General features: G+C 41.6%; 1 protein-coding gene across 1 annotated transcript; it reads left to right on the top strand.

Annotated features, from left to right (window-relative positions):
- The first annotated feature begins 1,636 nt into the window (after positions 1–1,636).
- LOC118428294 (zinc finger protein OZF-like) lies at positions 1,637–5,321 on the top strand. The gene is made up of 2 exons (XM_035838317.1): positions 1,637–1,826; positions 3,689–5,321. Exon 2 carries the CDS (start codon positions 3,696–3,698, stop codon positions 5,067–5,069), a length of 1,374 nt encoding a protein of 457 aa, XP_035694210.1. The 5' UTR covers positions 1,637–1,826; positions 3,689–3,695; the 3' UTR covers positions 5,070–5,321.
- The last annotated feature ends 7,016 nt before the right edge of the window (positions 5,322–12,337 follow it).

Genomic DNA, 12,337 nt, shown 5'->3' on the forward strand with positions numbered 1-12,337 from the left:
CTTACACATTGTATGGTACATTGTCGTCCATAAACGTTAAAATCGTGTATTATTGCTGCAACCTATATTTTCTTGTATAATTTGTTAGAAGTCATACAACACACGGAAACTAGGCCTTCTCCATCTGCCTTGTATCGTATACGTACTGTTGCAATCAAGATGTTGGCTTGCGAACCCTTCACTGTTTCTATGATACGAAAAAAAAAACTCAAATGAAGCCTATGTAGACAAATAAAACATGAACGTATGAAGAATATATGATGATGATGATGAACAATTTTAAACAGATGTAGTTTTCGACTTTCTTGACATGTTATGTATTTACAATCCACGGCAAATCTCCTCTGTACCATAGTCTGACAAGACGGAAAAAGCGAATTTAGACATGATTGTTATTTGCACCTTTTACCATAGTCTTCTTTTAACATTGACTTGCTTCTCTTTCTTTCCTTCTCTTATTTTCTCTTTTTGATCTTCCTCTTGCTTTTTTGCAAGCTCTGCCTTTCTTCGAGCTCTCTCAGAGAGGTTGGCATGTCCTGCAAGGCTCGTTACATGTTGAGCATGATGTTTTGCCTGCTGCCCGTTGCTTCTTGCTGCCCAGTGCTGCAAAGTCGACAAATGATGGACCTTGCTGGTCCTCCTTGGACTCACTAGGTCTTTCAGGCGTGTCTTTCAACAGTATTTTCATCGACGTTTTGACAAAGAAACTCTTGATGTGACTGGTTATTACTGCCTCATCATAAACACTGGAAAACAACTTGGCAAAGTTCCTTTTCCCAACGCGGAAATGATGACTAACCACATGCATGGTCTCGATGGTACTGACTCATTTCTTCTTGAGAGGACCGGAGACCGCTGCATCCAATTGTTGTAAGAAATGTGTAGTATGGGGAGGCAGTCCGATATGGTTGCTTACCGCTGCCTCCAGGACCTTCAGGTAAAAATGTTTGTAATGTTCATCGAGGATCAAAACGAACAGGCTTTCTTTGTGGCAGTGCTGTAAGAAAGACTCAAGGAACCACTGCTCGAATAAATCGTTAACGATGTATCCTGACTCTGTGAAAGCGGAAAGGGCACCGGACGGGCCTCCCGCTGTGTACTGACCTCCAGGAATGACTTATAATTTATGACGATTGTCGGGATAGTTTGGCCTGCTGTAGACACAAAGACGAGGACAGATGTATGGTCTCTTCTCCCAGCACGTCGCGACGTGGACCTCTTCGAAGCTCTTGGGACGATGACTGGATACTTTGGTAGACATGACGCAGCTCCGCGCTTGTTTTGTCCACATTGTAAATCAAGTATAACTTTTTGTCCTTGATCTTAGTTTCTGTCAACACTTGTTCTAGTCTGCGGACAGACAAGCGCTCTCTGTCAAGCTGACCTGGAGATCGGAGAGTTAGGTCCCGATGTCTTAGACAGCGAAATCCTCTCCACCATTTCTGGCCGGGTCGAGATGCTGTGAACCTGGATCGCTCGCCACGACTTCCTGTTGACCTAAGCTCAATTTTATGTGATAGAGCTTCCATCACTCTTTCTGTTGGTGGAAATTCATTGCCTGTCAAATACTGCCAAGGTCACTATTTTCCCCAGCAACCTCTGCTTGGAGACTAGGGAAACACTAAGAGCGCAACACGCCTTAACCTGATGAACTGTTCGGTCACGAATTATGTGGGTAATCAGGCGGATTTGTTTACCCTCTGAATCTAGGTCAGATGCATTTCAACCCTCCGCCATTTTGATTGCAGCTGGCGTGCCCTTTGTTCAGTTTCACCAGCCTTTTGGTAGTTTCTACAGGCCTTGAAACAGTTTCAGCTTGAAACGAGGTGAGTAATGACCTTGTGATGTATTTCTGAAGCGAGCCATGTTTCTACTTACTGCTCTCTGTAATAAGTTAAGTCAGAATTGGCGCTCACCAGTCACCATCTTCTTCTGCGTACGTGTCAACTCTGGAAGACCTCTTGAAGTAGAAAGGGGCGAGTGTGCGACTGAGAATTTGTATTATACTGTGGATCTAAAGCAGTGGAAGCGGAAACACATTTTTTTTCGAAGTGTTCATTTAATCAAACCGAATAAATCTGTTTAGAGAAGTCACAATTAAATACTACCGCTACTTCCTCACATTCACAGACGAACAGAAACCCAATAACAGAATCCAGAAATTGTAGACAAAATTGAGCTTTTCGTCTTCTTCTGCTGAAAAAAGCCAAACTCAAACTGTTTTGAAATAGCCAACACTAGTACTTGGGTTGTCTCTTTTTACAATTCTATTGATCACTGCCCATTGTCACATTTCCTCAGTTTCTACCATGCACTTTTAAACAATCAACTATAGCATTCGGACATAAACTTGCAAATAATTGCGATTCTCCGTAATTCGTATATAAATCATCTGAGTTCTCGTAACCTGTGTCTTAGCACCTTTCAATGTCTCAGTGCATCGAATGCATGTCTTTAACGGTAATACTTACGTCTTTTAACGAAGCGTTGTTTTTAGTTACTCCTTTGTGTATTACCAGCATTCTTTAGGAATACCTATATTGGTAGATGTTGGTATTGAAAATTCCTGATATCCCCCTTCTCCAACACATATGTTGTTGAGGTATGTTGGCAATATATTTTGGAACCCCCTTTGCTTGGTAAAGGCTGGTATAGTCCGTTTGTGCCGGTGACAGATGGCGGGTCTGTTATGCTCCACAGGTCACTGAGCCGTAATTGGGTCAGCAGCTTAGGACTTACAGTATAAAGCTGGCTTGCCAAATCGATAGTCACGGTTTTATTTTCCTTCCGCGAGAGAAAGTTTTAGGACAGCTAGTCGCTGGTGAATCATGATTAATCCAGTTATATAAAATTTATCGACCTCATTCTTAAATCTTAGACTTGTTTTGACTGATTGCTTTAATCGCTGTCCTGTCAACAATACGACCGATTACGACCAGATTCATCTATTTGACCCAGAAACGACCGACCTTTGTGACCCTCGTGGTTTGAGGCTGTTCTAGATTTCAAACCAACAGAGAATACAGGGCGTAACTATATATTATTCTTCTGTCAGAAGTTCTGATCCGCGCAAGTTTTTTTATGATTATGCCAAATTGATACACACATTGTGTTTATCGCTGTCCTGTCAAAAATTACGAACTTTGTTTTATTTTTTTGACCCAGAAACGGCCGACCTTTGTGACCCTTGTGGTTTGAAGCAGCGGGCGGACTGAGTGTTATAGATTTTAAACAAACAGCAGGGATGGCGGGCGTACTATATTCCTCTCATCCGCGCGAAGCCATGTCACGTTTTTCAAGATTATGCAAAAACAATATAAACATTGTGCAATACTTTTACAAATGGCTACTTAAATCGTTAGGCCCATCAATTTCATTTGTTGTTTGTCGGATTTCGTGACCCTATCAGTTTCTATTTGTTTCAATTCCAGTAGCTTTACGTGCCTATTTTGGACGGTACGTTTATCATTTTTCTTCAAACTTTGGACTTTGCTACCATGGACCCCCTAAATGTTGAAAGTTTAAGTTTTCCTGTCCAATCTCTCCTACCTCCGACATTTTGAAAAGTTTTTAATTTTTTTGGTTCTACCAACCGACCCAATTTTTTTGTGAAAAAAAATCTGAGAAACAACAAATAAAATTGGTGTGGCATAAACAGCTAAATTTAAGTGTGCTGTATTTTACACAGGTCTGACATGGCGTCAGCAGGCTGTGGGTCTTTAACTGACATTCCTCGGGACAACAGCCAACTGCTGAAAGGTAGTCCAACTACTGACATGAAGACCTGTTATGATGAGTTTAAGATATTCGTGTCGAAACACAAGCATGAGGAAACTGACATACAAGGAGAGGATGCAGATGTAACAGAGCTCAACAGAGATGACAAAACCCAACTAGAAGATACTCTCTTTGCCAGTACTATGTGTGGAGCTATAAACCTGGAAACAAACACAGCTAACCACACTAAGGAAGAGCCCGATACCAGTGGATATCAGGCATCTAATGATTCTAATCTCTCTCAGCCAATGGAGGCAAGTGCAGAAGAGAAACCGTACAAAAGAGCGTGCAAGCATAGCCTCTCCAAACATGTTGAAATACATACAAGAGAGAAACAGTACATGTTTAAGCATTGCAACTATTTAGTCAACGAGAAAAGAGAACTGGACAAACACAAATCTAGTCATGCCCGTGAGAAACCCTACATGTGCGATGGGTGTGGATACAAAACAGCAAACAAGAGTCATTTATCTAAACATATGAAGATTCACACAGGAGAAAAGCCGTACAAGTGTAATCAGTGCGATTATTCAGCAGTTTGGAAGTTATCATTAGAGTTACACATGATTAAGCATACCGGTGAGAAACCTTACACGTGTGAAGAGTGTGGAGTCAAAACAGTAAGCAGGAACAATCTATTAAGACATATGAAAATACACACTGGACAAAAGCCATTCAAGTGTCCCCAGTGCGACTTTTGCACGGTTTGGAAGCAAAGCTTGGATTTACACATGGCTAAACACACCGGTGAGAAACGCTACATGTGTGAGGAATGTGGTCACACTACAGCCCACAAGTCACGACTTTCCAGACACATGAAAATACATACCGGAGAAAAACCGTACACGTGTGACCAGTGCGAATATTCAGCGAACCAAAAAATACACATAGACAGACACAAGGCTAAACATACTAATGACAAACCCTACACCTGTGAAAAATGTGGCTACAAGGCAGTGGACAAGTTTGGCCTATCCACTCATATGAAGGTGCATAGGATCAAGACTACAGGTGGCCAGCCGTACAAGTGTGAGCAGTGTGACTTTCGCTCTATGTGGAAACAAAGCTTTGAGGCACACAAGAAACTGCATACAGGAAAAAAGCCATACAAGTGTGATCTCTGCGACTACCGAACTGCATGGAAAAGCAACATAGATATACACATGGCTAAACACACTGGTGAGAAGCCCTACTCGTGTGATCAGTGTGAATACAGGTCAGGTTACAGGTCTGGTCTCAAAAGTCATATGAAAGTACATACAAAAGGGAAGCAACTTAAGGGTAAACGTTAATATTTCATGGATAGGAAAGAAAAATGTTTATGACCTTTGTTTTATTAATATTAGTGTTACTAGTAGTACGATATATTTTTAAACTTTCTACACCCGCTTGGGAAACATAGTGACTAACCTTTGTTGTACATTCATGCTGAATCTGGTAAAGTCAATTGAATAGATACAAAATAGTAATAAAGTATATATAGTGAAGATTTGTTTTAAAAACCTGGGTTCTAAAACTACTTTTACACCGGGGGTAAAGATGAAGGACGGGGGCACAGATGAAGGACGGAGGTGAAGTCCGGGGGTAAAGGTAAATGTGTAGGGGGAATGCTGAAGAAGTCAGGTGGGGGTGTCAACCCTACGATTGGTCCTCACCATGGATGGTTGAATTGGTGTTAGGATATCGGCCATGTACTTCGGAATGATTCCTCGTGTCACCAAGTGTCGAAGATATGTGCAACAATGTACCTGAACTCTATAGGCTCTTGTGCCGCTCGAGCTCTGCAAGCTCAAGTATTTCCAACTTCTCCTGTAGCAGTTAACGTGTGGCGTTTTCCTGATTAATCTCACTAGTGGCACCCGGCAGGTTGTTCATCTTCAACCAACGGCTATCCAGCTCGTCAGTGCACAAAACGGCCCAGTCTTGGCGTCCAAAGGTTGAAAGACATGAGTTACATGTGGGGGGAACGTCAGTATTGTGTTATTGTTGTTTATAGCGAATAAGAGGACATCGTTTACCATATGGTGTGCTGATCGGCGAGCAGAAATATGGGCCTCTGTTGTGAGGGGAATCTGTCCAGATTTAAGCCATTGTGAAGACTAGAAGCAGCTTTACTAGACTAAGTTAACATATCTTCTTTACCTTTCCTCCAGTATATGGCACAAACGATTCACTCTCACTACCATCTAGCTGTCGCCAAATTATCGAAACAAGAATCAAATAATCATCTGGAGACAGCGGGCCATTTTTTTTCTATATATAAGAAAAAAACTGTAACGCTGCCCGTTGTAACATTAGCGTGGGGCCTATTACTTTGGTCCCTGACTCGACGTAACGGCTGAGGTAGTGTAACTAGTATACAGGCGCCGGTTGTACCATCATGATTGGCATTACTACTTGGATAGGGGTTGGGAGACTGATGTTTCTTTCTTTTTTTTATTCATCGCTTTTATTAGTTTTACATGATGGCTTATATATATTGGTGTCAGCCCTTGGCCTTCCTAGATACCTTCCCTTCTTGAGTCTTCCCCTTCTACAATGTTTATATTTTTTTTGCCGTGTACGCATTACAGTAATGATACTTCAAAACCTTCTTTGGGTGACTATGTGTTGGTGGTCTGTAGAATCTTGCCCTGCACACATTGCAGAAGCAGGGTGGGTGTCAATCAATAAAACCCTGCATGCTAATTGGTTTGACGAGATTTTTTACCAACACACTTTGCTCGAAATAGAGCCTGTTTGTATCTTTACTTTACTTAGAAGTAGCTTACGCACATCCAGGGTCTCTTATTTGACGGTTACTCGAATAGGTAGCCTTAGTAACCGATACGAGGTTTGCTTTTGAATTATCTCGAAATCTTAGATACAAAAATATAGCAGATTCCCGCAGGCGGGAAAGCTCGTAACCTGATAGCTTGATAAACCATTGCACTCTAGCCAGTTCGGCCCTTCGGTTTTCGTGAGAATGTATTATCGTTGTTTTTTTTTCGTCCTGAATTTGGTGCAAGTCCTGAATATACTGTGTCGCATGTCCTTTCTTGGATTTGTAGTATGTTAGTATACGTTATATGTTATTGGAATCGCCTAACTTGATAACATTCATTCAGTTAGGTGTGGTCTTGGGGGTGTTGTTCTGTTTTGTGTGTTGTGTATGACTGCGCGGGCCTTCGCGAATAACATGTTTCCCAACGATTATAGTATTATTTTCATTGGTTCCTTACCGTAGTGATATAACGTTAAATCTCACCGGTTTGGAGTAGTAGCCTGTCTTTTCAAGACTTCTGCATTACGCTAAGTAGTATCAACCATGTTTCCACTATGTGCTCGTTTAAGGCATGATAACAATATATTGTCTCCTTCATCGAGGCAGCTTTCGCAGGGGAACCACTGTTCCTTCGTAACAGAAAATAAATCAGTATGGTAGCTACAGAGCATTGTTGGGTTATGACATTGCGTTGATGTTCTTGAATTTATAAAAGCTACGACCAGGAAAGGAAATCTGCTACCTTATAAATGTAGAAAAGACATCTTCGACAACTGTACAGTATATTGTGGCACGGTCTTTATTTACGACTTAAAGGAAGGCATTGGTCCCTCTTATCCGATAGCTAATCGCGGTATGCGGTTACATGATGACAGATCCTCCATGCCAAACGACTTGAGCTGGCCAGTCTGACAAGGGCTCAGAGGAGAATACACTGGCGCGGGGTTCCGTGGTTGCCGGACGTATGATGGCAACAGTGTCTTGCATGGTGTCCTCCTGGCTGGTGCCATGGCAGACCCTCAGGTCGCCGGTGGCCTGAACCGCGGTCACCAGCAGCTCTGCGGCCACCGGACCTCACATGTTGAGTCCGGTTACCGTTCTTTGGTCCTTGATGAAGCCTTTTTTGTCTGCTCTCATCTGAAGCCAGCCTTCGCCACCTCTTTCACCTGGGCTGAGATACAAGACTGGTGGTCATCAAACCTCGGCTCCACAGACCACGAAGCATGTCCATCTTTGGCTTCTCCATAGCTGGATGCGCTGGGGTGTCTGTTGCGGTGTCTCTGCTACCGGGTGTATCTGCTGCAGTAAAATATATAAAACAGTAGAATCGGTCACACTTGTGAAGGATGTGTTCAATTTTCTCAACAAGTACATTCTTACATTCTTTTACTGTTTCTATTTCAGTCGTGGCTCCATTTCACCCGAGTTTCGAAATTCAACCGCTGACATTTTTACTTGACACCAGGTCCTATGTTGTTCCTGGATCATTTTTGGTTTGGAAAGCGCTGATGGTAGTCCAAACTAATCTTGAAATTAACCTTCAGTTAGCACCTTGTGATTTCGCTTTTACAAGAAGAAAAATGATCTTACCCTCATGGATTTAAAGATAGGTACAATAGCCTCTTCTTTACTGTAGCCAGGTACAAAATAACAACATTTTACAACCCCTACCTATCACTGCTTGGTTATATCCTCAACAAACGACGTCAAGCTGTGGCTGCTTGGCTGACTAGGTGTTGTTGTTTTTTGCGACGAGCCGAACGGAACCCGCTCTGGTAACGTACGTCTACCTGTTTGTCCAGGGATGGGGTTTGGCTCACTTTGCTCAAATAACCTAAACTTTCTTGGCCCAGGTTTGCATGTTTGGTTCATTGTCCGTATAGTCACTTTATTGGTTTGTCAACTTCTGCAGGCCACTGTGTGAGAGCACGGGGATATCAAGGGTTGCTGTCTTTTCCCTGAATGCTGATAATCCCATCAGTGAGTTGGACAAGGCTATTCACGCTGTAAGGTTGGGCATAGCAGTTTTATACCCAGGTTCCTTCCTGCCCACCTAATCATAGAGGTTTTGGGTTGCCGAAACATAGTTGCAATTGTCAAAAAAAGTCCTATTCTGGATGCACAGGAACGGCCACCGGTGATGTAGACGAAGAAGCATACAGGCACGGAACCCTGTTTCTCACATATAGTAGCTGCCATTTTTAGTTTAAAAGCCGTAATTCTTGATTTGCCCTGTATTTTCCAAGTCGCTCAGTCGTGGGGGATTTGCTCCCAGCAGTTGCCAGTCCCCTAGCTCGTCACCCTATGCCGCCACTAGGACTAAAATAAGTAAATAATTAGATACAAATATACATTCTATGTGAAATCAAAACAGCAGCTGACAGCATGTGAAATGAATGAGCATAAATTAATCCTCCCTAACGTATAAAAATAAATCTGAGAATGATACAAGAAACTTAACGATTTGAAGATATAATTTGAACATGTGTGGCCGATATAATTTTACAATTAAATTTAAAAGAAAAAACAGTACTTCCACGTAGAATTTTAAAACACTAAACAACTTGGCAATTTTTGAAGCTTTGGAAACAATGTGATAATTCCAAGACATATTGGAGCTAAAAGTAACCCCAATATGCTTATGACTAGAAACTGATTTTATGATGGATTTGTTGACAAGAAAAAGCGGGATGGACCGGACGGATTGTTTTTGAAGAGAAGCAAATTTCTTCGATTTTAGCGGGGTTTCATTCAATTGACCACCTTGAACGATAGTTAAAAAATAACATAGATTTAAGTACTAAAAAACATTTAATTTACCATAGTCACTGCCCCTTGGGTCTCAGCTGGCAGATCGGAGTCTGTAGCTGAAGTGCCAGTCTTGTTCTTGTTTCCGGATCCTCTCCTCCAGAACCTCCACCGCCGTGAAGCTGGCTTCTTGTCCTCGGTCGCAGGCGTTTGTTTCCCTGGACTCTTCTTGCTAAACAGTGCTCTCCAGAGTCCCCTGAAGCAGCCGCTGTGATAGGAACAGTTATCTTGTAATTCTCTTCAGTAGGAATCTCCTTCTTAATCACTACATCAGGCACCCCCTCCAATTCTCTGCATGTAGAAGTCAGTTCCTTCTGCATCACGGCAGGCCTGCAGCATGGACGCTTCAGCTTGCTGCTTCACAATAGCTCTGTAACCTTGCTTCTAATACACAATATATGGCATGAAGTCTGTAAGCTTTCTAACTCGTTGTTTGTTTTAGCAAGCAGCAAGTATTACCAACATCAATATGTGCAGATTGTGCAAGAGTAGATATCAAAAATAATTCAGAAAAAATAGTTTACATACTGTTCCTGACCCAGGTGTCTCCGGTTACACCGATTCGGGCTGCTTCGCAGAAAGACTCGCATTGAGCCTGAAGCATTCTCGTAGCAGTAAAAGCGTGCACAAGCCTCTGATTTGCATAGTACATACCCCTCAACTACTGAACTGTGCCACTTCCAGACATGTTTCTTTGGACACTACAGTGTCGCAACCTGGACATGTCCATATCTGGAATTACAATGTGATTTAAGTAGAAATGAAAGTACAGAATATTGTACATGGATCTAAGCATGTAATAATGAAAAAAATCTGAATATAATTTATCATCATACTGTAATAAAATTCATGATTTTTGTCAATGTAATTGTCACAGTTTTACAGTGACAATTGTAACGTGAGCTTACCTTTAACAATAACAAAAAATTACCAACTTTTTATACACGCACCTGCATTCACCGTGGACATTTCGTTCGGAGAAAGTCGAAGTCTTCTCAGACCGTAAAAGATAAAGTGAATTACCATATTCAATATTTTTGTAATTAGGCATCGTCTCCTTAATCTCCGCATTCAGCATTTTTAAATAATTCCTGATCTTCTGTCTTTTCCAAGTCGTTGAGTCGTGCGCAATTTGCTCCCAAGAGTTGATGTCGATGTTGCAAGGTTAGTCTTCAGGTTGTCTCTATATACTTAACATGCTCTGGTTGCGATGCCCCTGCCTCAGTCGACCGTATATACAATATCAATGTACTTAAGCACAAGTTAGAGTAAGTAACATCAACAATAGGTTCAAAAAAACTTTAAAAAGAAAAGAGAAACTTTGTCACTGGAAAGTTTGCCTCAATACTTTTGGCCAATTCAGTCTAGTAAAACGAGATATGTAAAGAAACATGGCTTTACAATCCTACAGTCTGATTTCGTTGTCTCACTGCACAAGGCCGAGTTTTAAAATGTCCATTAGCAACATGCTCCCACATGTGCCATCATCGTGACATCTACTGCTCGTCAGAATCTTCATTGCCCATCTCACACACATTGTGCAATATACATGCTACACTTACAATGTGTATAACAGATGAGACGCCCACATCAACGCGATTTAGGAGACATCTCCATCTACCCTTGAGCCTGCCAAACGCACACTCAACTACCATGCGTTCTTGACAGTTAAAGTGGCGCTGGTCCCTGGTCACTTCCAGGGTATCCCTTTATAAACCAGGGTAATAGAGGGTATGCTGGATCTCCCAGTATCATGATGGGGACAGGTGTGCCGAAGATGTTTCTGGCATGGTATCCTAGCACAGCACAGTACAGAATTATTACCATTATCAGGGGAAAGAACTTTACGATAATTTGTATGTGCGTGTCATCAATTGCACCTGCGCACTGAGGAAATTCCATTTCTCTTCAATTTCTGATACTACCTCGTGAAGATGGTCTCCTTTTGGCAATTCGAAACACCGATCTTTAAATTCCTCTACTAAGGCCTTATATTAAACAGTCTTCGCAGCGAATCCTGATAAATCCATCTCCAAGTGTCAATACGGCGTGTCCGCCGGATTCACCGCGAATATGGATATATCCAGATACGCGAATCCTAGTATATAAACGGGGTCTAAGAACGTATTTGTATCCATCTTTCATTTGCACTGATAAATAATGCTTTAGAAGATTGAAAGTTATTATACAGTTTGTTTTTGTCATTTGCTCCCCACTTCCCTCGCAACTACTATTGAAGCTCCAGAACCGTTCTGTACAGGAGGTAGTTCAAAATAGGGTGCGGATGGTAAAATATTTTCCATTGATCTTATAACTTTCGGAATCTTCTCAACTGGGACGTAGCCAATAGATTCTTGTCGTTTACCATTTAGATATCGATTTAGATAGCATTTCATGTTGTAAGGGATTACATTCATTTTTGGAAAGGACGTGAAATGGGGGTTCAAAGAGGTGCCGTTTAGTGCCCTCTCTTCATATTCGTCCTTGTTTTACTCACAGTCTGATCACTGATTTCTACTCTTACCACAGGGTCCAGATTAACCCTACCACGGTGATAAAATGGCATAGTCACCGGCCACAAAAATCCTCAGTCGCTTCGGTGTAAATCTTATGTCCTTTTATTGTTGTTCGTCTTGCACCATTCCAAATTCAAGTCCTATTGTACTTAATAGTAACTGTTGTAATATACAATGAAAGTTACATCTACATTGATCCATCCAACTCTCCAACCTCAGTGCAGTGTACCTTTGTTGCCGCTGCTAGGTTCTCCCTGTTGCCTTTTGCTTGGAAAGCACTTCTGTAAAACTCATCCACTTGATCCTTTTGAGGAATACATCGTTTTCCTCGACCTGCTAAAAGAAGAAGTTTTATGTTCAATTAATTTGTTGATATACAAACAGTATCTGACATTGTTCACTGTTTAATCTCATGTAACCGATATTTCACTACTGGATATGCAATCAAAGAATAAAATGTATATAGTATTAT

This window comes from Branchiostoma floridae, chromosome 12, assembly GCF_000003815.2.
Source record: "Branchiostoma floridae strain S238N-H82 chromosome 12, Bfl_VNyyK, whole genome shotgun sequence".
Lineage (NCBI taxonomy): Eukaryota > Metazoa > Chordata > Leptocardii > Amphioxiformes > Branchiostomatidae > Branchiostoma > Branchiostoma floridae.

What these genes read in the sequence shown, in the direction of transcription:
- LOC118428294 (XM_035838317.1), top strand. Translation starts at nt 3,696, where the DNA reads ATGGCGTCAGCAGGCTGTGGGTCTTTAACTGACATTCCTCGGGACAAC.